At 48.2% G+C, this 25,313-nt stretch overlaps 1 protein-coding gene across 2 annotated transcripts; it reads left to right on the plus strand.

Moving 5' to 3' along the window:
- Positions 1-421: 421 nt before the first annotated feature.
- Positions 422-25,285, plus strand: SZRD1 (SUZ RNA binding domain containing 1). 2 transcript variants are annotated; one of them, XM_024554265.3, is made up of 4 exons: positions 422-510; positions 18,968-19,017; positions 20,689-20,943; positions 22,174-25,285. In XM_024554265.3, exons 1-4 carry the CDS (start codon positions 460-462, stop codon positions 22,274-22,276), a joined length of 459 nt encoding a protein of 152 aa, XP_024410033.1. In that variant the 5' UTR covers positions 422-459; the 3' UTR covers positions 22,277-25,285. The 2 variants fall into 2 exon arrangements, with proteins under 2 accessions (XP_024410033.1, XP_024410034.1); XM_024554266.3 differs by having other exon boundaries at positions 20,692-20,943.
- Positions 25,286-25,313: the final 28 nt, after the last annotated feature.

The following is a 25,313-nucleotide window of genomic DNA, read 5'->3' on the forward strand; positions in this document are numbered from 1 at the left end:
CCTATCAAATAGAAATAATAAAATGTTTTATGCATCAGCAAATATTTTTCATTATTTGTTAAGGTATACAGTGTTTTCAGAAATTTGAAATATAAACATAATCTACACTTCCTGAAAACTATGACTCAAACTTCCCCCCCCCCCCCCAACTATTTGCTTGCCCTTAGGAAAGATGGGTCCAAAGATTACGCTTCCGGTACTCAGGGCGGCGATTCACATGGACTCCCATTCAGTGTAACATCGTTGCCCTTAAGAAAAATGGCAACATTCTAATTTCTCTGCCATCTTCCAAGATGGCTTCCTCGACAATCATGGTCCTTGGTGTGGCGCCTTTTCCGTGCTTGACAGGGGGCGGGGTCCATTGAGTAAAGCCTTGCGTGCTGGCGCCCGCGACGAAGGCGCGTATCAAGGCGCAGGCGCGGAGAGGGGGTTGGGGGAGGAGGGAAAGCGGCGAGTAAGATGGAAGATGAGGAGGTCGCTGAGAGCTGGGAGGAGGCGGCAGACAGCGGGGTAAGGAGGAGCCGCCGCCCCGGGGCAGGGCCGGGCGGGACCTGGCGTGAGGGAAGCCTCGGAGGAGCGGGCCTGAGTATGGTTATCCCCAAGGAAGGGCCCCGCACGGCGGGCCGGGGGTGGTGGAGAGTCCCCCGCTCTCTGAGTGCTGTGAAGGCCTCTTAAAGGGGCCTCGTTCCATTTCTCCCTCCACCTTTGCTCGGTGCGCCTCCTTCCATCCCCGCGATGTGCGCGTCACCCGAGGTGCCCCACCCGTCACCCAAGTCCTCTTTTCCTAGCCCCCGCGCCGGCTCTCTCGCCCGCCCCGGACCGGCTTGACCCTTTCTTTCCGGGACCTCCCGCCCGAGGAGCGATACAACGTGTGTCGTGGGAGGAGGGGTGGTGCGGGTTGGTGCGCGGAGTGGGGCGCCATGCGGGGCTCCGGAGAAGGGCTGGAAGGGAAGCAGTTGTCTCTGGGCCCCTCAACTCTCTACTGAAATCCCCCACGGCTTGCGCCGTCCGCCACGGTGGGCGAGTGTGGGTTTTTTTTCTCTTTCAGTTTTACTCTAAGAGCCCGTTGCTGGCGGGTCTCATGGGGACCCCGCCAGCAAGACCGTAAGCCCAGCGGGCAGCCCTTCTCCCTGGGGACCCACCCAGCGATCTGAGCCCAGAGGGAGGGTCTCGGAGTGTGCTCGCCGGGGTGGAGAGGGGAGGGCTGCGGTATACAGTATAAAGTAGCCGCTTTCCAAGGAGAGGAGTGGGAAATGGACCGTTCGGCTTGCTTTTGGAATTTTTATTTGCTTCCAGAAACTGTAGGAAAATAGTACATCCCAAGCCGGAATAGCCAAATCTGTTAGGTCCGTGATTAATGTGGTCTTTTCAGGATTTGTGGTTTCAGTGGTGACCTTTGTGAAAAGATGAGGAGAGGTCTCTTTGGCCTTCCTATGTTTGTGTCCAGTGCTGGCTCGAGTGGCATCTGCCGTAAAGGTTTAGTTGTTGGGAGTCGGTCGCGGAGAGCCGAGTGTGCGAGGGTAAAACAGGAGCTGGGTTTTCCTCCCCGAGCGCCTTTCGGAGTGTCTTGGGGAGAGGCCGAGAAATTGACTCGCAGCAGTGGGTGTTTCTCTTTGGGAATGTTGAGACTTGGCTTCGAAGTTTTTTTTTTTCTGGTGGTTCAGTATTTCTCTCACGGTGTTAGTTTTTCCATTTAGCACGATTGAAAATCTGAAGAATTAATTCGTTCCAAAGGTATTTGGTACAGATCTTAATGTGCCGAGCATCTTTCTTGGGTTTTTGTCTTGAGTAAGGAGAGCAGTTGAAAGATTTTATAGGGAGCAACAGGTGTCACGTTGATATTTATTAAATGAACAAGCATTTTGAGCGTCTGCTATGTGCTGGGCAGTGTGTGTGCTGAGCAGTGACTTTGTGCCAGAGAATGCGAAATTTCCCGTAGAGGCGTCAATTGCCTCCTACTAATACCAGTGAATCATTCAGACACCCCTATGTCTGCCCGCCCTCTGCAAAAAAGCTTGGCCTACATTTTGCATGTGACTCAAATGATAAATTTCTTGAGCATCTTAGCCTTTCTTTGTTTTTCTCACCTATTTCTAAGGGACGTGAATTTCTCATGTTAAAGGTGTAAGAAAATGAAAAACAGAAATGAGTGTAGGATTCAGAAATTGGGACTTATATTAGCTTTTCAGAATGGGTAAGTTGCTCAGAGATCAGTACTGCATTTTACAGCTAAATAAACCCCAGAGATGTAAGGTTTAATTTAGGTCTTTTTGATGCCTGTCCAGTATTCTTTCTACTATCCTTTACTTTAGTAAAACCCTCTAAAAGTTCTAGGTAGAGTGATGGAACCCAAATCTTGCATCATTGACCTAATGAGCAGTAACTGCCAAAATGCAAGATCCCTTATATTATCTTTTATTTAACTGAAGCATTGAAATATCTGTAGAGGCATCTCCTTTTATAAACAAGGAACCTGAGTTTAGGGTGTAACCTGTCTTGTTCAGGGTCACACAGATAGTGGAGAAGCTGGGATTTGACCTCCAGCCTGTCTGACTCCAAAGCTGGTTTCCTTCTCCAATATTTTGCTGCCTCCCTTACCGTGGGGCTGGTGGAAGACCTGGGAGTTGGGCACTAACTGTCATTTTTAATAAGTTTAACTCAAGTTTATATTTGAAGGCTCTCTTGAATTTGATTCCCACTTCCAAATTTGCAAAGGATCTTGTAAATGTGCACGTTTGAAGGGAGACAGGATGAAGCACTATGTCCACGTCACTGGGAAACCAACCAACTGCACTTGTCTTTCAGAATTTTTAGCTCCCCGTTACCCTGCCTCCCAACTGGTATATAGTAATGGGCATTAAGTTACTTCCCCCTTGCAGAACAAACAAGACAAACCAAAAACCCAAACCTGAGTGGCAAGAGGACTAGCAAATGGGGGTTGTTTACTAATTCTAAAAGTGAACATTCAAACTTTATGTAATCTGAAGGCAATTCTAACCCCTGAAAGTAGAGGTTTTTGGTGATCCTTGTCCTCCACAAAAAAAATTTGACATCATGTTAAAATCTCTCTCTTATTTGTCAGTACATCTGAGGTCATTGTTCCCTGTATATCTTCAGAATACTCAGGATAGTTCTGTTGTGTCATTCCAGAAAGACTGACTTTGAGAAACACCTCAAGTATTCTGTAAATAGGTAGCTTTTTGCTTTTAGTTAATATGGTGAACGCTTATTTAATATAAAATTGTCTCTTTACCTGTCTCATCCCAAGGGTTTACATCCCAGTCAAAGGACAATTCAATAAATATAACTTAAATTTCACCAAGGAAATGCATCTTTTCTTTTTGTTTAGATTTTTATTTATTTATTTTTAGAGACAGGGGAAGGGAGGGAGAAAGAGAGGGAGGGAGAGAAATATCAATGTGTGGTTGCCTCTCAAGTACCCCACACTGGGGTCCTGGCTGGAAACCCAGGCATGTGCCCTGACGGAGAATCAAACCGGTGACCATTTTATTCGCAGACCGGCACTCAAAAATATACTGAGCCACACCAGCCAGGGCAGGAAATGCTTCTTTAAAAATAATACTGCCACCCAGGCTGGTGAGGCTCAGTGGATTGAGCACTGGACTGCAAAGCAAAGGGTTGCCTGTTTGATTCCCATTCAGGGCACATGCCTGGGTTGCAGGTGAGGTCCCTGGTGGGGGGCACGTGGGAGACAACCACACATTGATGTTTCTCTCCCTCTCTTACTCCTTCCCTTGCACTCTCTCTAAAAATAAATAAATAAAATCTTTAAAAATAACAATAACACTGCCTTTAGGAGAATAATACTGGCACTGGGAGAAATGAAAATATAAAATTGAGTTATTGTTGATTCAGATTTTAAATTGTGTCCTTCTTAAGCACATCTCAAGGGACAAATAGAGCATTTTGTAATTGGAAGACATCTTTGTGCTACCCCCAAAATCATATCAGCAGTTTGCTCAGTTTCTGATGGGTTGAAGCTTTATATTCACTTGTTTTTCCTAGTCCATCTTTTTGGTAATGAGCTAACCCAGTCCTAGGGGAAGGCAGATGGTACACAAATTAAATTGGACTGATAGTCATTATAAAGCATTGGCAATCTTTCTAATTTCCTTGCATCTCAAAAGTTGCCTTTTATTCTTTCTCACAAGGGCAAGTCATGTAGCAGTTGGGAGATAATGCATCTTAAGTAAGTTAGAGGTTGACCAGTCTTTTGGACTGAGAATTCAAATTTACTTTCTACCTTCATTGAGCTACCATCAGCGGTTATGGGTGGTGTATAAGGCTATAGAAAGGAGTCAGTGAACACTGAATACCTGCTGTGTACCAGGCACGGGGAACATACCAGTGGAGGAGTCAGACATGTGAGGCAGCGCTTTCCTGGAAGAGGCATAGATGGGGTACATGGCTGGGATCAGAGATAGTCTTGTAGAAAAGGTGATGCCTAAATTAAGATTCAAAGGACCAGTTGAATTAAGCAGTAGTGAGTTTAGGAGGGGCAGGTAGAGTATAGGGCCATTGCTCATATAGGCAAGGAAACAGCAGGAAAAGAGAGTCCAGCATTGGGAGAGCTACAGTATTTTCTTCTGGCTGGAGGGTAGGGGGTTGGCAGGGCTGAGTGGAAAGAGATGAGGCCGGAGAGGTATGCAGGGGCTGGATTGGGAAGGGCCTCCTTGTACATAGTTCTGGGGAGCTTGGACTGTTTCCTGTCCGCAAAGGAGAGCTTTGAAGCCTTTTTTTTTTTTTTCTTTTTTTAAAGCAGAATAGTAATACAGTTGGGTTTTAATTTAAGAGATAAGAACTTTGATCTGCTTCTCTTTCTTTAGCGTAGGGGCCATTCTCCCTGAAGCACGGCTGCAGCCCCACGTAGGAGTCTTCAGTGCTGCCTGTCGCTGCTGTCATTATGGAATGTGTATGGTGGCTGCGGGTAGTGGGCAAGTGACAGTTATTTCAGGGCTACCTGGTACTGATTTCTTTATGTCTGCCTTTATAATAAAGAAGGCATTTAAGATTTGTGGCATCAGAAAGAACAAATCCAGGTGTACCGCGCCTACAGGAGCCATTTCTAAGCTAGTCCTGGTCTGTTCGGGAAGATTGGGTGCTTAGGGACTGTGGGGTCCTCAGAGTGGGCTGCATTTCTAGAAAGCAGCTGGCCAGTTGAGACGTGATTGTGCTAAGAGTCTGTCCCCGGACTCTGGAAAAAGATCTGTGTTACTGTGAAAGAGGCCAATGAGCTTTCTACTAGTAATTGCTTAGCTCTTTTCATTGAGGCTGCATGGGGGGGGGTGGCGGCCGCTCCCAGCATGCCCTGACAGTCCGAGGGAGCTGGTGGTAGAAATTTGGGCGCTCACAGGCCTTCTTGCTTTCCCTCCTACAATAGGAGAGAACTTAGTGTTCCGTTCTGACGCTTTTGAGAGAACCCTGCAGGAGGGAAGTCACTGTCGTTCAGGTCTGACGAGTCTACACACTCCTGAGTCCACCTCTTTCTTTCCAGGCCCCACCTCTACACTGGGGCGGCCACCCTCCAGGTAGCTATCAGGTAGCTAGCCTTCATGAGGTGTAGCGTGTTCTTCCCTGCACACTTGTCCCATGGGAATAGAAAATGTTCCTGTCAGGACAACTACTGACTTGTTGGTTTCCTAGGAGAAGATTGAGTTTAGCTACTTACATCTGTGGCCAAAATACAGAATGAAATGAAAAATTTTTTAAAGTAGTAACCATAGAGATTTCTCCTCCCAAGTGCTTTTAACTCTGTTAGCCTCTGCCAAGCATGCTTCCCTTTAACCTCAAGTTCTATGCAGGACGTTGATGGGAATATAAAGGTTAAAACCAACTACCGCAAATACTGCTAATTGCCACAGTTAACAACAAATCCCAACAGGGGTCTATCTGTATGTAGATAAAGAATTTTATCCCTGAGGGTAGGACATTTCAAAAAGTCCCTCACAGTAGGTGATCCCCTCCCCACACCAAAACTCTTTCCCTTGCAAAGTGAACACAGGAAATAAGTCATTCTTTTCTAAAAGGAATAATATATACACACAGTTGAAATTGCATTCTCCAGGGACACAATCCTTAGACGGGCTTGTACCGGGCAGCTGTGACTAGTTTCTGGAAAGGGCAGGACTGTCACCGCTCTGCATTGACCTAGAGAGCCATACTCCCATCCTTCACGCTCTGGCCTTCTGGGCTTATAAAAGCATTTGTGACCCTCCTGCTGTCATTTGCTTCTGCTACCTAGTTGCACATGAGCTGGTGAATGGACACTGCCCATAAGCCCATTCAGTCTCAGTGGCCTAGTGGGGTGTAGATTCTATCTATTATTCCTAGGTCCAGGAGAGGAAATCACATGATGTATTCCAGCCCTGGGGGTTGGCTTCACTCTTTGGGACCTTTTTGAACCCTTTGTTGACCTTTGCTTCTCAGCAGATAATTAACTAGTTAAGTGTTTTAGAATGCCTAGTTTCTACTTCCTTTGAAGTATTGTTACTTGTTTCTGCTGGGATTGTCCCCTTGCTTTAAGAGCCTGGTTGATGAGCTGATAAATTTTGTCTTTCTTAAGAAACTTGAACTTGAGAGCCAAAAGGTTGATGCTGCTGTCAGTTGTAATACTAAGAACAGTGACTGCATGTGAGATGCTGGTTGAAATCTTGATCGTAGTTGGGAAATAACTTGGCATTTGGCCAGTGGAAAGAGATAATATAATAGAAATAATTTTTGCTTAGACTCCTTGAGAAGATTTAACAACTCTGCTGTCTTAGGATTCTATATCAGTAGTTGCAGCCCTTGGATATTCAGCCGAGGATATGTTCATTGATTTTAGAGGGAAACATCGATGTGAGAGAGAAACATTGATCGGTTGCCTTCCATATGTGCCCTGACTCGACGGGGGACCAAACCCTCAACCTAGGCATGTGCCCTGACCAGGAATCACACCTACAACCTTTTGGTGTATGGGACAATGCTCCAACCAACTGACCCACTCGGCCAGGTTTTTAACATATTGAATACCTTTACCTAGGTCTTGGTTGCTCTCTTCTCCTCTGTAGCCGCTCCCCCCCCCCCCCCAAATGCTACTATCTGTTACTAGTGTTCTGCCCTGTTGGCTTTAGCCATTTACTTTATTGGCTTGGCCCTGGAGTCGTCCTTTGTTGCCCCTGCTGAGTGCCTTTGATGACTAATTTGCCCTTGGGTGTTTGAATAACACCTGGTACTGGGGAGGAGGATTGGTGGCTTTGTTTCATCCCCCCAAGTCTGTATGCCTCTTTCCTGTGGCAGAGGAGCCTGTCATTATATAAAAGGTAGCAAGAAAGGGTAAGTCACCTCTGCCGGTTAGTAATCTGCTTTCTCCATCCATGGCAATAGAAGTCAGAAGACCAGGCTCAGGGTTCAAGTGTCAGGTCTGATTTATGGACAAATCACTGCCTACCTTTCTCTGTTTCATTTTCTCATTTGTAAAATTGGATTACTCTGCGTGGCCTGGTGTTTAGTGTCATTCAAAGGCAGACATTGGAGCAGTGAGTGCTGTTGCCCTGCGTGTGAAAGACATTGTTCCTTTGCTCTCCAGCCGCTGACAGTGTGGCCTCTGTCCAGTTCAGGTGTGAAGTTCCTAAGACTGGGTGTCATTCTTGCTCTGCTGAGGACTAATATGAACAGTTTTCTCTAAGAGTTGTATTACTTAGTGTTGTATGACAACCGAAAGGGAAAAGGCAGAAATAAACTCGAAGAAGGGGGAGCCCCATTAGATTTTCCCCCTATTTTATTCCAAGGGGAGGCCTCACCATTACTCCCACCCCCTGCCTGCCGCACTTCCTTAAGGTGAAGGGCCGAGTGGAGGTCCTCCCCCGTGGAGACCCTCTGCAGAGGCGCTCAGAGCAGAACAGCACATGTCTGACGGCAGCTACCCAGTTTCTGAGGCCTCCAGCCTGGGGGGCGTCTGAGTTGCTGCTTCTGTTCTTGTGTGTGCTTCTTCATAGATTTAAGATTTTTTAAATTGATTTTATTGTTTAAGTACAGTTGTCTGCCTTAACTCCCACCACTTCCCCCTACCCCAGCCATCACCTCCTCCCGCCCCTGCTTCCACTCCCCCTTGGTTTTGTCCATGTGTCCTTTATAGTTGTTCCCAGATTTAAGATCTCGACTTCAGGTTTCAGCTCAGCTGTGGCCTGCTGCTGTAGTCCTTCCCTGGGAGCCTTGGCCTGGATTGAGGGCAGGCTGATGTTACTTGTCAGACTTTGTCCTACCTCGTTAGTTCCTGCGGCCACCCACCGGCCACTGTCCTGAATCTTTTTGCTTTCTCCTTTTGAGGTTTAGGGTTCAGTTCTGTCCTTTACAGTTGAGTGGCTTTAGGCAAGTCACTTAACTCAGAAGCATGTTGCAAGGCTGCTGTGTATCTCCTGGGTTGGGGTGAGGATTAGTGGTGGTGAAGGGAGACACAGTGTCCTTTACACACACCTCTGGCAGGCTTGGAGATTGCTGCTGCCACCACCACTGCTGAGAAATGCCTTAGGCAGCCTTAACTCTTATTTGGAATATGGTTAGTGCCTCTGGTTTCAGACCCAGATAGGCCCCATTCATATTCTGGCTCCACAAAGATTACTTTCTAGTGAAGAAAGATGGACAGTAATGTTTTATACACACACAATGAAGAAAAATAAAACAGATCAAGGGTATAGAAAATGACTGGCAAGGGTACCATTTTGTTTAAAAAAAAAAAGGGGGGGTAGCCTCTCAAATGAAGATAGGCGGAGAGACCTGAAAGAAGTGAGAGAGCAAGCTGCGCAGAAGCTGGTGGAAGTGCATTCCAGGCAGAGGGGACCTCCAGTGCAAAGGCCCTGGGTCTGGAGCCTGCTTGTTTTATCTGAGGAACAATGGGGGCCAATGTAATGGGAGTGGGTGAAGGGGAAAGTGGTGGGAGGTGAGGTCAGAGGTAGCAAGGAGCCAAATCCAGTAGAGAAGAGGCTGTGGTGGCCATCACCTTGAAATGGGAAGCCGTGTGAGGGCGTTGAGCAGAAGCTAATTTAGTTTTTAAAAGAATCATTCTGGTTGTTATGTATAAAATAAACTGTTGGGGCAAGGGTGGAATAACAAAGAGTGAATAGGATGCTATTGTAACTGCCTGTTCAAGGGCTTTTGGTAATTTGGACCAGGGTGGTCACAGCAGCAGAAAGTGCTGAGGACATTCAGGCTATATTTTGAAAGCAGAACCAACGAGATCTGCTGATGTGGGGTGTGAAAGAGGCATCAGAGACGATGGACTCAGTCCAGAGGCTTTGAACTGAGCTTCTGGGAGACTGGAACTACTGAGATGGGGGGGGGGGTGGCACGTAGTGGAATGTGGGAGGAGCAGGCATGGGTGAGTGATGAAATCAAGAGTTTGGTTTCGGATGTGATAGGTTGATCTACCTTTTGAAATCCGATTGGAACTGTCGAGTTGGCAGTTGTATATCAGTGTTTATAAAGCTGTGGAACTGGATGAGATCACTTACCATATTTTGCTGTGTGTAATGTGCACTTTTTTTTGCCCAAATTTTTGAGGGAAAAATAAGGATGTGCATTATGCCTGGGTAGTACTAATTCTGTATCTGTATAAATGGTTTTAATTCTTTTATTTATGCTTGTGTGTTAAAAGTGTAACTCTAGAAAGTAGTAATGATATCTGTATGCAAAATATTACCCTGGAATATGATCATCAGTTTTGTTTCTAAATATAAATAAATAAATAATTGAACTAAAAAATTAAGACTAAAGCTTTTTCCTGAAAGTTTGGTCCCAAAATGTGGGTGCGTGTCATACATGGGAGCGCATTATGCACAGCAAAATACAGTAGTAAGTCAGCATAGCTATGGAAGAGAAGAGGTGCGAGCTCTCCAACCTCAAGGGATCTGGAGAGGGAAAGGAGCCTGTCCTGCTATAGGAGAAACCAGGTGCGGAGTGTGAGAAGGAACTACCGGGAAGTGGAAGGAGACCAGCAGAGTGGTGTCCGGGAGGCCAAGTGAAGACATGCTTTAAGGGAGGGGCGTGGAGCAATGCTGGATGCTGCTGAGAGACTGGGCGAAATGAAGATTGGGAATTTACTGTTGAATTCGGCAGCAGTGGATGTCATTGGCGACTTTGACAAGAATAGTTTCAGTGGAATGGTGGGGCTTAGAGAGCTGGATTGGGGGGGGGGGTGAATGTAGGGCCGGAGCCAAACACCTAGCAGTGGGTTGTTGCTTTTGTTGGTTGGCTAGTTGCTGTCAGGCCAACGTGACAAATAGGACTCATCAGAGTAGGTTTTTCACATCAATAAACAACATGCCCTTGGGTCCTTAAGGTGCTCAGTTGCTAGTTACTGAAAGATGAAACGCACAGCAGATGGATCTTTACATGGCTTATTTATTTCATCTGAGGTTAGACCTAAAGCAGTGTTGGCCAACAGAAGTCCCATGTGAACATATATCTAATTTAAAATTTCCTAGAGGCCACGCTTAAAAAGTGTAAAGAAACAGGAGAAATTAAATTTGAAAAATTTTTTCAATAGTTGACATTCAGTATGGCTTTATAATCGTTTCAGGTATACAGTGGTCAGACGTTTATACAACGTATGAAGTGATCCCTCTGATAAGTCTAGCACCCACCTAGCACCATAGTCATTAGAATATCATCGACTAATTCCCTGTGCTGTACTTTGCATCCCCATGACTGTTTGTAATTAACCAATTTGTACTTCTAAATCCCTTCACTTTTTTCACCTAGCCCCCGGCCTCCCTAATTTTAGTGTTTTTAATTTAACCTAGTATATCCAGAGTAGTATGTCAACATGTAATCAATATTGAAAATCTCTTCATTGAAAAATGAACTATTTTACACTCTTCTGTACTAAGTCAGAGAAGTCCGTGCATTTGGCGCTTACAGCACGTCTCATTTTAGACTGGCCACCTGTCAAGTGCTTGCCAGCTCCACATGCTGTTGCCACTGTACGGGGTGGCGCAGCTGGAGAGGGTGCCCAAAGGATTGCTTCTCCCTGGGCAGGCACAGAGAGGTCCTGAAAGCTGTAGTGAACTCGGGAAGGAAAGCATACCCCCCCAAAGCCCATCGTGATTTTCTGGTGCCTCAGATTTCTTCAGATTTGTGTCTTGCTGGCCACAGGAATGAAAACTAATTTTCTGCAGCAGCTTTTTGAATAGTATCAGTGCCTACTAGTAAAGATCATTGCGGACAGCAGCTAAAGTAATCTCAGGTGGTTTTCCAGACCTAGATTGAGAGATGGGTTCACTGTAGAATACCTTTCTAGATTTGAATCTCTTGGTTTAGAAACTATCTTTTTTTTTTTTAAGATTTTATTTTTATTTATTTTAGAGAGGGAAGGGAAGGAGGAAGAGAGGAGAGAAACGTCAATGTGTGGCACACTGTCAACTGGGGACCTGGCCAGCAACCCAGGCATGTGCCCTTACTAGGAATAGAACCAGCGACTCTTTGGTTCGCAGGCTGGCACTCAGTCCACTGAGCTAAAACTGCCCGGGCAGAAACTACCTTATTTTAAGTCCTTTTTTTTTTTCCTCCTTCTTTTCCTTCTATTCATGTTTTCATCTTTCTCCCCAACTTTTTTTTATGCCCCTTTCTTTTCTCCTTGAAATTCTCGTCCTTTAAGTCCCTGCAGGTTTCCCCGACTTGTCATAGCAGGATTGCTGCCTCCATTTTTCTGTCCAAAACAGTGTTCGCGCAACTAGTACAGCAACGGTGGTTCATTTCTATTTCCTCATCCGCAAGGATTGTCGTACTCATCTGTGTATCTGGCATCTGGCAGTTCCACTTTCTAGTAGGTTTTCCATAAATGCTTGTCTCCAACTTTTTTTTGTCACAGTGAAGCAAAAGGAAAATGGCCTTTGAGATACTTAACCAAGTGTAGACTGCCTTAGAGAATTTTAAAACTATATCTGGTGTCCTACAGTAACCCACTTAATTACAGAGGAGTGTTTTTCCTTGTTGTGGGAGTAACAGAGGAAGGAAGAATGTGTTGTGGGAAATGGGACCTTCAAACAGACTAACCGGAGTCTATATTACGACTCATAAAAAAGCAACTGATAAATTCATGACCTAGATGTGCCCCCATAGAACTGCTTGTCTCTCAGCCCATGAATTCTACTTTTGACTTACCCAATTATGTTTGCTCAGGAGTTGAGTTAATTCTTTGAACCTGACTGTGATTTTGAAGCATCACTGTAGAATCAGACCTGGGGTGATGTGACTTTGGGTGCTTCCCTCTTTGGAGGAAGCCAGGGGAGGTAGAGTAAGCAGGAGCACTGGAGATGGCCAGCCCTGCCAGGCAGGACACTGCCACGCCACTGACGTAGAGAAACAAGGCAGGGATGGAACACAGAATTAAACTAATCAACATAGAAGCTGTTTGAAAAAGTCTCTATGGATTGCACGTCTGGACTTGAAAATAGCCATTGATGTACTTTAAAGGTGCAGAGACCTTTCCAGCTGATAGTTTTAGACCAAATTTTGCTGGTCCTGTGAATTCTTTTGCTTTATTCCTAAGTGAATTTGGGGCCTCACAGAAGGAGGCAGAATCTCATCCAGATGCTCGGCATAGGAGACAGGCGCCTTGCTGGGGAGACCGCTCTCCCAGTAGACCCCGCCACAGGCAGCCCTGCCCCTGGTGTCCTTCCCAAGGCGTGAAGCGAGGAGGACCAGCATGGGCACTGCCTGCTGTGGGGGAGTTAGGGGCCAGACCGTGCCAGAACTTATTCCCACCTTCTTCCTCTGCTTCGCAGGATCTTCCCTTTGCTTTTTCCTAAAATGGTGGCAGTGTGTTCATTGGGACCTGTCAGGTGCTGCTTCTGTGAGGAAACCTTGTTCTACTGTCAGGGTTCCTGTCTCTCCTTCAGATCCCCCCACCCAGTGTCTGTCTTAGATATGTGTTCCTGATTCGGGACAGGTGGACAAGGCCAGAGGAGCCTGTGGGACACAGTGGTTCAAAGAGCACCAGGCCATTCGCTGTTCCTTGAGTTTGAGGGGCAATGAGAAAATGTCATCTTCTGAAATGCAGACTGACAGAAGAGGGGTAAATTATCTGAGAAAGGTCATGTAGTAACTGTTTCTGATAAAAAGAGGGTGTTTTCTAACTCAGTCAGGAACCAAGGGTGCCTTTTAGACTTCCATTCACTACAAGACGACTTGGATTCTTAAGGGTTTGTAAGTTGCATTGGTGGCCAGAGGATTCTGGTTTTCAGAGGGAGGGATGCAGTGTAGTGGAGCAGGCATTTTGCTCCTTCGCTCTGGGCGGGAGGCCCTGGGGTGCAGGCAGCACCCTCTTCCACCCCCATAGCTAACAGGTGCAGATTTGGGTTTGTTCACTGTCTCACGGGAGTTTGGCTGGTTTGAATCTCTCTCCCAGGGCTTCACCGCCCCTGGGTGACCTGATAAAATCTGTTTGTTGAACGTTCGGGTCTGGACAGAACAGCTGTGATGGTGCCGTACTTGCTGTACTTAGGCCTGTCTGCTTCCCCCCTTTGCCTTTCTCAGTCGCCTCTCCCATTTTCCTTCCTCACTCATCTCTTGCTGTTACAGGAATGACCCTGTCATTGTAATCTGCCTGCCCTTGCAGGTACATTCCTACCAGCTCTTCGTTCTTTCTGAAGATTGTGACTGTGTTACAAATTAGGCCAGTTGAGGTGTGTCCCCTGCCCTGCCTTTCCCTCATGCGCTTCCATCCCCCAACTTTCTGCCAGAGTCTCACAAGCATCATCACTGCAAGGCTAAGGGCATGAGTAGCCCAAGGACCTGTGCTTTCTTCCTCACATGAGTTGAATTTGCACTTGACATCTGATTTCATTCATCTTGTGGCTGTGGCTTCTCCCTTACCTCCCGCAAAGGACCGGTCCTGGCCAGAGTCGCCTTGCTCCCCCACTGTGGTTCTTCTTGACATACCGCCTCTACTCTTTCCTCCTGGTTTCACTTTTTCTCTCATATCAAGAAGTGTGTACCTCATTTCTGTAGAGGTAGAGTCCCACAGAGCAAGTGATACCTGTGTTTGGCAACAACAGGTCTTTTGTTTAGGGTTTGGCCCAAAGCAAGGAGGCCACTCCAGTTATTAGAGCGCAGAGTGTCATCTTCAGGAGTCTGCTTCAGGAGTCAGTGCTACCTAGCAAAAAAAGGAAGAGCCTTCCCGGGAGAAGCCATAGGAAATCAGGCTCATTTAGCACCTTGCATCTGAGTGCTTGTGCCCTGACACTTGCCTGTGCCCTGTGACCCTCCCTCAGAGCAGCGTGGAAGAGTGCTGAGCTTATGGGTTTCTTTCACTAGCCACGGAGGTTGGGCTTCTAACACAGGAAGAGCCTTGACCTTGGTCTGGGACTCTGTGTATCCTTGTAAAAAGGGAAGGTGACCTTCGGTGATAAGATTCCTTGCTGGGGCCCACATCTAGATGCTTCCTCACAAAACACCGAGGACTCTTTAATTCCAGTGCACTGTTGCATCTCTGGAGGAGAGGGATTTTCTTCTTATAGTATGCCCTGTAGGGAAGTTTTGGCTTGGTCCAGCTCTTCAGAGCACAAGTCCGAGAGCAGATTGATTGCAAGGCCTGTCCAAGGAGAGAATGGACTGACTCATGATGCCTGGGTAGACTCCAGAGGGAGATGCAGTGCCCTCTGCAGCCGCTGGCAGAGCGCACTCCTGCTTGGACAGCTCTGAGCGTGCTGGTGTCCAGTGGCCATCTGGAGAGGGCCAGGATCAGCTTTCCTCCGAAGCTGTTGGAGTTCCGTCCCACTCTCTGATCTCACGGAAGAATTCCTCCTCAGCTCTGATAAGCTGTCCTGCCTGCTGTGATGGAGTTTGACGGGAGTACAAGGGGGCAAGGTGGAATTCAGGGATGATGAGGAGGAGACGATGAATGATGGCTTTACCAGCATTTCCGCGGGGTTGAGCATTGTCAGTGTGCGGCAGCATGGGCAGGGCCTCCAGAGGCTTTAGTTCTAGGGCTGCCTCTGTGATGTACTAATTTGTGACCTTGGGGAAGTTCCTGTTCTTCCCTGAGTCAACTTACCCTCATCTGATGGAGAAGAATAATAGCTGCTTTGCCTACCAAACAGGGTTGGTGTGAGCGAAAATGAATGTTTGGGAAAGTGTATGATAGCCATAAAGCATTGTATTGACATAAGGCATTATTTTTATTTTTAAAATAAAAAAATTTTTATTTATTGATTTTTAGAGAGAGAGAAACATTGATTTGTTGTTCCACTTATTTATGCAGTCTGGTTGATTCTTTAAAAAGTTTTTTTTAATTTATTGATTTGAGAGAGAGACATCAATTTGTTGTCCCATTTATTGATGCATTCATTGGTTGCTTCCTGTATGTGCTCTGACTAGAGATCGAACCTGCAACCTTGGCGAATCAGGATGATGCTCTAACCAACTGATACACCCGTCCAGGGCCGATGGTTGATTCTGTACATGCCCAGACCAGAGATCAAGCCCACAACCTTGGTATATATCCGGACAACGCTCTAACCAACCGACCTACCCGACCAGGGCATTATTTTTAAAGCCAGTAGTTTTATATTACATGCCAAGTATGCTGGTCATGTCCTAGTTTGGGGACAGAGGCACGTTTGCTCAGACACAGTCCATGTGTCCTCTTGAAAGGCTTTTCTTCAGTCAGCTTCCATTTCCTGGGTCTGGACAGATTCCCTATTGTCTGCAAGGCCCTGGACAGAAAGATGGAAGCAATTTGCTCTCCTGAGAGAAATCCCAATGAGACCCCTCAAATTCAGCTAATGTAATGTATATTAAAGTTTTTTAATAGGTTTTTGATTTTAGAGAGAGAATGGGGGGTGGGATGGGTAGACATTGTTCAGTTGCCTTCAATACATTCTCTGGCCAGAGATCGAACCTGCAACCTAGGTGTGCGCCCTGACCAGGAATCGTTCCCCCAGACTTTTGGTGTACGAGACAATGCTCCAACCAGCTGAGCCATAGCAGCCAGGGCTGTGATGTATATTTTACCACAATTTGTTAAAAATCAGCTGATGTGTTGGGCCCATTTGTCTACATGTCTTACTGGCCCTCACAGTGATATGAAAGCAAGAGTTCATGTAATATAGTTTAAAGGGGGGAGGGTTTTCTAAAAATAAATAATAATAATAATAAAGTTTAAAAGTATAGAGCTTTCCCATAACAGTCTTGAATTAGGTTTCTCCTAAAATAATGTGGCAAGTGCGTTTGGGTGCCTTTGTAGCCCCTTCACTTCCCCACTGTGCTCCCCACATGTGGAGTTTGGGTGCTTGGCCTGTGGCGGCATTTGGTGTTGACCCCTTTTGGAAGTATCTGAATCCCACGAGGGTAGGTAGATTTTGCATTAATGGTGGAGGAACATGAATAGGCGGGCTCATTTTTGTTATTATTATTATTAAATATTTTATTTATTTTAGAGGGGAAGAGAGGGAGAGAAACATTGACCAGTTGCCTCTCATGCCCCAGCTGGGGACTGAACCCACAACCCTGGCATGCACCCCGGCTGGGAAATGAACCTTTTGCTTTGCAGGCCTACTCTCAACCAACTGAGCCATGCTGGTCAGGGCAGCAGTCTCTGTTTTAGATTGGCGCAAAATGATACACTGGGAACTTTAAAACCATAAGTTATTTGTGGAAAGCCTTGAAAAGCCCTTAAACGGTAATGGACGTGAGACTGACGTGAGAGGTAGTGTTTACTCAGTCAGTGACACTGGTATTAACTTTAAAAACTGAGGAGAATCACAGATCTGACAGCCGATGCTATGGGATAGGTTTTCTCTGAGTGTCCATCAGTTCACAGAAAACACCCAGGGCACTCCTTACTCTCATTCCCTTTACACTCTGTCCTTACAGCAAGCAGTCACTGGGCACCAACTCATGTTACCAGTTGGAGTGACAGGTTTTCATTCTAGAGGTTTCCTAGCCAGAGCGTTCGCCGTACCCTCAGAGTATAGTCTGTTGTGCTTGCCTAAGTATATTTTGGGTCTTTCGTGAAGCAAAGCATTTTAAACATAACTCAGCACCAATCAGAATGAGTATCATGTCAGACTGGATTTAAGTCTAGGTTCATATTGTTCATAGGAGACAAAAATAAGGACAGTGGAAGGATGAAAAGTAAAAGAAAAACACATGTTCCAGGGGATACTAACCAAAGAAAACTGGCACAGCTCTATTAGTGCTGAACAGTAGATTTTCAGGGTCACTTCATAATGATAAACTGTTTAATTTACTGGAAAGAATAATTATTGATTCTTCCCATAGTCAATAGATCAAACAAATTAGCAAGAATTTAGAAGATTTGAACAAGTTAACCAGCTTGAATCAGACCCGTAACTGTACAATACAGTCATTTTCAGGACATACAGAACATTTGTGAAAACTGGCCACTCATCAGGCCCTGAAGGGGATGTCAGCAAAGCTCAGAGACTTTGTGCTAAGGCAGTGATTCTTACCATTTTGCAAGCAATAGACTCCTCTGAAAATCTTACGTGTTTTATAAGTCAGGGTTTCTCAACCTCAGCACTACTGACATTTGGGACCAGATAATTCCCCCCCCACCCCTGCTGTCTAACTTGTTGATTTGAGAGAGAGGACAGGAGGGAAGCAGGGAGAGAGAGACGGGCGTGTTTGTTGCCCCACTTATTTACACACTCATCGTGTGGCCATGTCTGTGCCCTGACTGGGGATGGTGCCTGCACCATTGGTGTACAGGGCAGTGCTCTAACCAGCCAGCTACCTCGCCAGGGCTGGGACCAGGTAATCCTCAGGTGTGGATTATCCTTAGCTATTCTGTATTGTAGGTTTTTAACAGCATCCCTGGCCTCTAGATGCCAGTAGTGCCTCCCTTCCAGTATTGACAACCAAAAGTGTCTCCAGACATTGCCCAGTGTCCCCTGGTGGGCAGCATCAACCCTAGGTGAGAACCACTGTGACAGGTCTCTTCAGAGGAATACATGATTTTGCAGACAATCTCTCCCCTCCAATGTTTAGGTGGTCTTGCCCTCACTGAGGACAGTTGAGTGGAGCATTTTGTAGGAAAAAGCAGTGGGACAGCCACGGAGTGTGGACGTGTGGTCCATGTTCTATCTAAGGCTTCCCCTTGTCTAGTGCACGGACTGGTGTGTGAGTGTGTGGAGGCTTCATGGACTTCCTGGTGCTGAGGGCCTGAGGCCTGAGACTGCACTCACTTCCATAGACTTTAGCCTTCTGTTTTCTTCTAAGCCTCTTACTAGGTGATGATTACAGAGACTTCAAATCCATGATGGGGGGGGGGGGAGTTATAAGCTGTGATTTGTGTGACCAGGAAGGAACAGGAAGCAATGTAAAAGAGAGAGCTTACCCTGAGGAGCAGGTGATTAACATACACGATCAGAGAAGACTTCACAAAGGAGAGGTGGCCAGCCAAGCTGGGTTCTGTAGAATAAAAATGGGAGTGTGCAAGGGAGAGGACATTGCAGGCAGGCGGGCCAGCACCCTGGACTCTGGGGGTCAGTCAGAGCTTGGGTTTGCTGTGGTGTGAAACAGGAACAGAAGACAAAGGAAGGTATGGGCGAGGCTTAGGAGCTTGGACTTGACCGGGCTAGTAGTTGAAGCATTTTAAGTGGGGAAGCAACACAATCAGATTTGTGTTTAGAAAGTTGATTTGAGTGGCTCTGGGAAGGACAGCTGGGAGGCCAGGAGACGAGTTGGAGGCTATGCAAAGAACCCAGCTGGATGGTGAGGGTCTGGAGCTATCACTGCGGCTGTGGGGATGGAGGGAGATGAGCCTGCAGGGAGTCAGGTCCCCAGGCCCCAGAGTGTATTTAGTAAAGGGAGGTCCGCATCTGTTACCTCAAAGGACACAGTCACTGGCCAGAGAGGACATTGCCCTTAGCTCTAAAAATAAGGACATAAGTTTTTATTTGAGAGAGATTTTTTTCCTCTTTTTATATACATTTTTTTCCTCTAGGAAATAGACAGACGGTTGGAAAAAAAACTGAAGATCACACAAAAGGAGAGGTAAGGCTGCTGTCTGGTCTGAGGGCTCGTGCCCTCTGCCGTGTGAGAGCTGGGCAGTCAGTGCTGCTCTGCAGCTGGTTGTTAGGGTCAGCAGGTCAGGCTCCTGAACCCTGTCCTCTTGCCTCAGTGGGCACCCTGTGTGAGGTGGTTTGACGGAAAGTGGGGAGGTGACAAATCAGAAGACAGGTTTTAGGCCTGGCTGTGTTCCCAGTTGCTCTGATGTTTGGGACAGGTTGTCTCCCCAGTCGGGACGTCAGTTTCTTTCTCTGTGACATTAGGAGGTTGGACAGATGATGTTTCTGGTCTTCCTATGACTTGGTGGCTTAGGGTATTATGGGGGTATCCTGGAAGAAAAGATTCTCAGAAATTCTTAGACCTTGAAGGATAGCTTCGTTCCCCATGCACAAAGCAGAGGAGGTGGGTTTCCAAAGCACGCGAAAGGTGACTTCAGTTTGTCTTTGGGCTTAGGTACATGTCAGCTTCCCACAGGGACAAGTGACAGGGAGGAGGAGAGGGCCTCTCTGGACTTGCCTAATGGGCTACAGAGACATTCCCCAGGGAACCCTGGGGTGTCCTGCCTGCCCACTGGTGTTCCTGGCTCCCTGTCTGCTCGTCTCGGCCACCATACCAGCAGCTGCTTACAGTCCCCTTGCCGTGCCATTCCTGTCCCACCCAGGACTTGTTTTGGTTCCCGACAGCAGCTGCATTCCTCTAGTCCCTACCCCTCCCGACAACCAAGGCTCTGAAAACAGTCCCCCGTGGGCTCATTGGTTCGGAAAAAAAAGCTAGTTGACTGCTCTGGGGAGGGTCTTTGTTGCTGTTGAGGGGTGGACATTCCTGCTTGGACCCCTTTCCTCTAGTGGCTTTCATTTCTTTTCCTTCCTGTGTCGTCCACTCTCCTGTGGATGCGTCGCCTGTTGTGCGCGTCCACCAGCCTTGGACATTGCTTCTCCTTGGAGCACTGCCAAACGCTGCTTCCAGGATCGTCCCTCCCCGCAAGCCTGCTGCGTGCAGCACACCAGCGAGCCCTGGTGAGGGAGGTGTCTCTGCACAGAAGCCCTTCTGAGGAGTTGATCCAGCTGTTTGGTGTAGTTTGTCTCAGCAAGGCACAGGCCACACACCAGAAGGCTGAGGCCGTTTGGTAAACCCTGTCTCGGTGCCAAGCAAGGACGGCAGAGCAGGCTCCTTGGTAGAGTTTGGTGTGAGCACGCGTGTGGGAGGACTTCGCTGGGAGCGAACACTGGGACCCCCAGCTAAGGGGCTCCCGGTGTGCTAGCCTGTTAGCACTGGCCTGTGTAGGGAAGCCGGGGTTTTCACAGAAGTCATTGGATTCTGGACGTGAAGTGTTTTGCTACAGGGGCCAAACAGTGGTTGATTAACGTGATGAACATGGGAATAGAAGTCCCAGAAAATGAGATGGCGTTCCTGTCCCCATTGCCTGTGGTCAGGTCTGAGGAGCAGACCTGTGGCTGTGTGAGCTTATGCAAGGTTGCTCTTTTGCGATACCCCTCCTCAGGAGTGAGAATTCTGATGTCTGGTCAGAGACCAACGAACTCTGAATAGAAATAGGTGGGGCAGGAGGAGGAAAGTGAGGAGGGCTGGGTGTGGGGCATGGATGGGGCCTCTTCAGTCAAGGGTAGGACTTGTGAAGCTGTGTTTGCTCTTTGTCAGCAGGAAATCCAAATCTCCTCCCAAAGTGCCCATTGTGATTCAGGACGATAGCCTTCCCACGGGCCCCCCCCCACAGATCCGCATCCTCAAGAGGCCCACCAGCAACGGAGTGGTCAGCAGCCCCAACTCCACCAGCAGGCCAGCCCTTCCGGTCAAGTCCCTAGCACAGCGGGAGGCAGAGTACGCTGAAGCCCGTAAGCGAATCCTAGGCAGCGCCAGCCCCGAGGAGGAGCAAGAGAAACCTATCCTCGACAGGTGAGTGTAGCTGGCAGGGCTGACTTGTTGGCCACCCCACCAGGCCACCTTGAGGAGGAGGAGGAGGAGAAGGAGGATGACAAGGAGGATGATGGTAGCCTGGCTGCATGCAGTGAGAAGCAGGCCGAACCAGGGCTGGAACCACCGCAACTCCAGCTGTCCACCCGGCCTCCTGGGCCAGTTCACTGGGCGCCACTGGCTCCCAGACTGCTCTGAAAGATGAGGTTGTGCTTCGCTAGCACACTACCTCTGCAGACACCAGGGGGCAGGGTGGCATAGAAGTTAAAGGTGTGGATTTTGAGTCAAAATCTGCTAGACGGAGTTGGAGCCCATCTCTGCCACTTACTTCAGCTCTCTGTCTCTCCATAGACTAATCTGAAAAATGGGATAATGATAGTACTTATCTCATCAAATTGTGCAATTAGATGAGTGCGGGGTTCTGGGAACCCTCTCTGGCACGATGGAAAGTGCTTAGATGTTATCTGCTGGTTCTCATCATAGCCCGCTGTGATGTTTTTCTGAGCTCCCTTTTATTCCTGGTATTTTTTTTTCTGCGGTCCTAGAGGTTGTATTTAAGTTTGTCCCCCCTGCTAATGCAATGTTTGTTCAGACAGCTTCTTTCCGAGAGGCCTCTTTGGGCCTTGATGTTCTGGCACTTGAACTGATCTGTGTACTTTCATTTTATCCCTTCCTTAGTTTGTTAGGCTTCCGTTATCTCTCCTCTAAGTGTTGACCTGGCAGAGCAGAAAAAGTCCATTTCCTTCAGTCTTCCGTAGTAATAGGAGCCAACCATTAACCACATGATTGGGAGAGAAGCAGGAGGGCAGCGGCGGTGGGTGCTCGGTCCCTGCTGAGCTCCAGCTTAGGAGCCCCGCATTCTGGAGAGTCTGTGCTCATGCTTCTGTGGCGGGTATGCTGCCCAAGGTCCTGGCCTCTGGGCGGCTTGGGCCCTGGAGCCCTCCCCCCCCCCGCCTTCAGGTGAACTATGGTGAGCCACACTGGGGAAGAGTGCTGCAGGTGCTAGAGGTAGACAGGGGCCACCCGCCCCGTACAGGAGCTTCCCAACCTGGAGGTGCCCTGAGTCTGCCTGCCAAAGAAGCAGGCTCAGGGAGCCAGAGTTGGCTGATAGCCACTGTGACTTCTGCCACAGCTGCAGGGGTAGTTGGTTTTAAGATCTGGGGACTTCTTTTAAATCCTTTTTCAGGCCTTCCTCTGATCTTTTCCCTTCAGGCCAACCAGGATCTCCCAACCAGAAGACAGCAGGCAGCCCAATAATGTGATCAGACAGCCTTTGGGTCCTGATGGGTCACAAGGCTTCAAACAGCGCCGATAAATGCGAGCAAGAAAGGATGCCAACGCTGCCACCGTTATCGCCTCCTGGGTCGTCCGCCATGGGTTGCACTCCCATGGCAGACAGCTGGACTTGAGCAGAGGGAAGGACCTGATTTACTTGCACTGTGATCCCCTTTGCTCCGCCCACTGTGACCTTGAACCCCATGCACTGTGACCTCCCTCTTTCCCCCCCTTCCCACTGTGATTGGCGTGTCTATAAGGGCTGTCCCAAGTCAATGGAAAGGGAAAGGATCGGGGTTAGGGGACTTAAGAGTAGAGAGTCAGACAGTGCCACTTGGCCACTTGGGGTAAAGCCAGTGCCAGCAATAACAGTTTATCATGCTCATTAATTTGGGATTTCAAAACAAATGAGAACTCCCGTCCACCCACCCCCAAGTGCATGTCTTCATCACTTAAAAGCAAGTTCCATTTGAAAAACATCCTTTCTTTTTTTTCCTTCCTATTTTTGTTTATACAAATACCTGATTTGCAAGAAAAAGTGCATGGGAGGGGTTTTAGCAGTTTAATGAATTTTTAATTAAGAAAGGGTAGTTTGGTAGTCTACTTAAAAATGTTTCTGGGAAATTCACTAGAAACATTAACCAGTAGGTTTTTGGTGAGCTTAGCTTCTGTATTCCTACTGCCGCCCAGAAAAGGGGCAGGGCTCTGTAGCCCCCAGGACAGATGAACACCCCATGCCTATACCTCCCTCCCCCCAGCTGAGTCCCAGGGCATCATGGCCCTGCCTGGAGACTGGGCTAGTTCTATAGGCTCAGAGAGCCTGGGGAGGGTGCCAACCCCACCTCTAGTATTTTGGGAGATGGGGAAAGTAAACAGACTTTCCCTTCCCATTCCCCTCAGGGTGGTTCCCTACCAGCCAGGCTTGCTACTTCTAGAAGAGACTGGGGAGTGAGACCGCACTCCTGAGATTAGAAGAAGGGATGTGAGACTTGCTCACTATGTTGCTGTCAGCACAAGGAAGCCAGGAGAGAGTCCGACTCCAGGACTCAGCTTCCTGCCGAGTGTGTCAGGCAGGCGTCAGAAGGGGTCTGTGGAAGGCCATCTCTGTTGATGACATCAGCTGGGTAACCACAGCTGGTACATCTCCTTTGTGAAATCACTATCGTGGGAGCAGACTGTTGTGAATACATATGAGAAAGGACAAGCTGTGCATTGCAAAGATTGGTGATGACAGACTGGTTCCTCACAGACCTAGGTTACCCTTCACTCTTTTTCCAGAGCGAGGGCCTGGAATGAAGGCAGTTTCCCCTCTGTCCCTGGAGCCTAAAGATTTGCCTTGGCTCCTTGAGGAGGAAGAGTCTATGAGGGCAGCTGCCCAGAGCAGCTGTGGGTGTGCAATCTGGCTCCTCTCAGGCTTTCTCTGCTCTCTTCCGTTGCACTGCGCCTTATCCCTCAGCCAGCCAGATAGCCTCCCCACTCAGTGGATGAGTTTGGAGTGGTTGGTGTGACGTTTTTGTGATTAGGGCAGCCTGTAGTGCCCACGGGACAAACTAGGTTTCGGGGGCTCACTCTACCTTTGGTTCACCTGGCTCTCGGCCTTGCCCTGTGGGAAGGTAGGCCAGGCCCAGCAAGCCATGTCCCACCACACCTTCCCCTTAGAAGGGCCAGCTGCCAGTTGAATCAGCAGCTAGTCCATAGTGCAGTCTTACAACTGTGTGAAGCCAGGAAATTGTCTATGAGTAGGGCTGGAACAGGGCTTCAGTCAGTAAGAACCTGCAGAGTGTTGAGTTATGCCCAGAGACCAGGGGAATTGCCCCCAGGAGTGGGCGAGGGAGAAGGTTGGCTGCTGTTTATAGTTCCACTGCCCTGACCAAGTTTCCTCATTCTAAATGTACAGTGTCCATCCCTCATGTAATAGTGGTTTCTGGCCCAAAGTGAGACTGTCCTTTCAGCTGGAGAAGGGTACAGAGGTAGGCCAGGTGGAAAGGCCAGAAGTGCTGATTGCCCAGACACTGGGGCAACGTGTTCTTGCCCCCCTCACCCTCCCCTAATGGAGCCAGAGGGAAGACTGGCTGATGGGTGTTTGTGGATTGAGGATGTAGTAGGGACTGGTGTTCCCACCTCCCTCTGGCCAAAGATGGGGCTCTGCCCGCTGTGTGCCTGTCACCACCCACTAGCAGTCATATCCTTGGCTTCCCAGACAGAGAGATAGCAGGCAAATTTTTCATTTTTAAAGAAATGAAAACAGGAAACTATTGGGGGAGGTGGGAGGGGAAATGGGAAAACGGTTTGGATTTTGTGTGTGTGTGTGTGTGTGTGTGTTGTTTTTTTCTTTTTTTGGTAGTTGTCTGTAACTTTCCTTAAGTGCTTTTTTTAAATTTTTTTTTTTTTTTTTTTAAAGTAAGCTGCAGGCTTTGGCTTGGAAAACCCCAGGAGGGTGGGGGGCAGAAACTTGAGGCTGCTGCCCCTTTATCTGCCTTCATGGTTCTGTCCCCTTCCCCCGGCTCTTCCCTAACCCCATGAGCCAGGCCTCAGACCTCCCAGCTAACTGCTTCCCATGAGCCACTACTCTGTTGTCAGCCTATAACCAAAGGAGCTGGGGGTCCGGGCCTGGTGACCAACCCTTCTCAGCCCACTCAATCAGGGTGCTCCCCCCCTGCAGGCAGGAGGCAACACCCTATCTGCTACCATCAGCCCCTTCCAGAGCCCACTGCCCCGCCCTGCCCTGTCCAGCCCAGCCATACCCTGCTCCACCCCATCTGGGGATGCTCTGCTCAGGGATGGGCCGGTAGGGCTGCCCCAGCCTCCCTGATAAGCAGAGACTCTGGAAACCTCTGGGGTCCTGTTTCCTGGCCATGTGATCCCGAGGGTGCACACGAACCCCTTGGGTGTCTGAACAGAAGGGCATGGGAGGGAGGGCCGCACCCCTGCAGTCCTGCTCTGCTGGTCTAGCGGGCAGCTGCCCACCGCACCCCGCATTGCGGGCTCCTGAGTTGGCAGATTAAGCATTTTATAAATTGTATTTTAAATACATGTTTTAAACTTGTCAGAGCCTTGTCCTCATTTCAGTCCTTGGC

The sequence above is a fragment of the Desmodus rotundus genome, chromosome 3 (genome assembly GCF_022682495.2).
Source record: "Desmodus rotundus isolate HL8 chromosome 3, HLdesRot8A.1, whole genome shotgun sequence".
Lineage (NCBI taxonomy): Eukaryota > Metazoa > Chordata > Mammalia > Chiroptera > Phyllostomidae > Desmodus > Desmodus rotundus.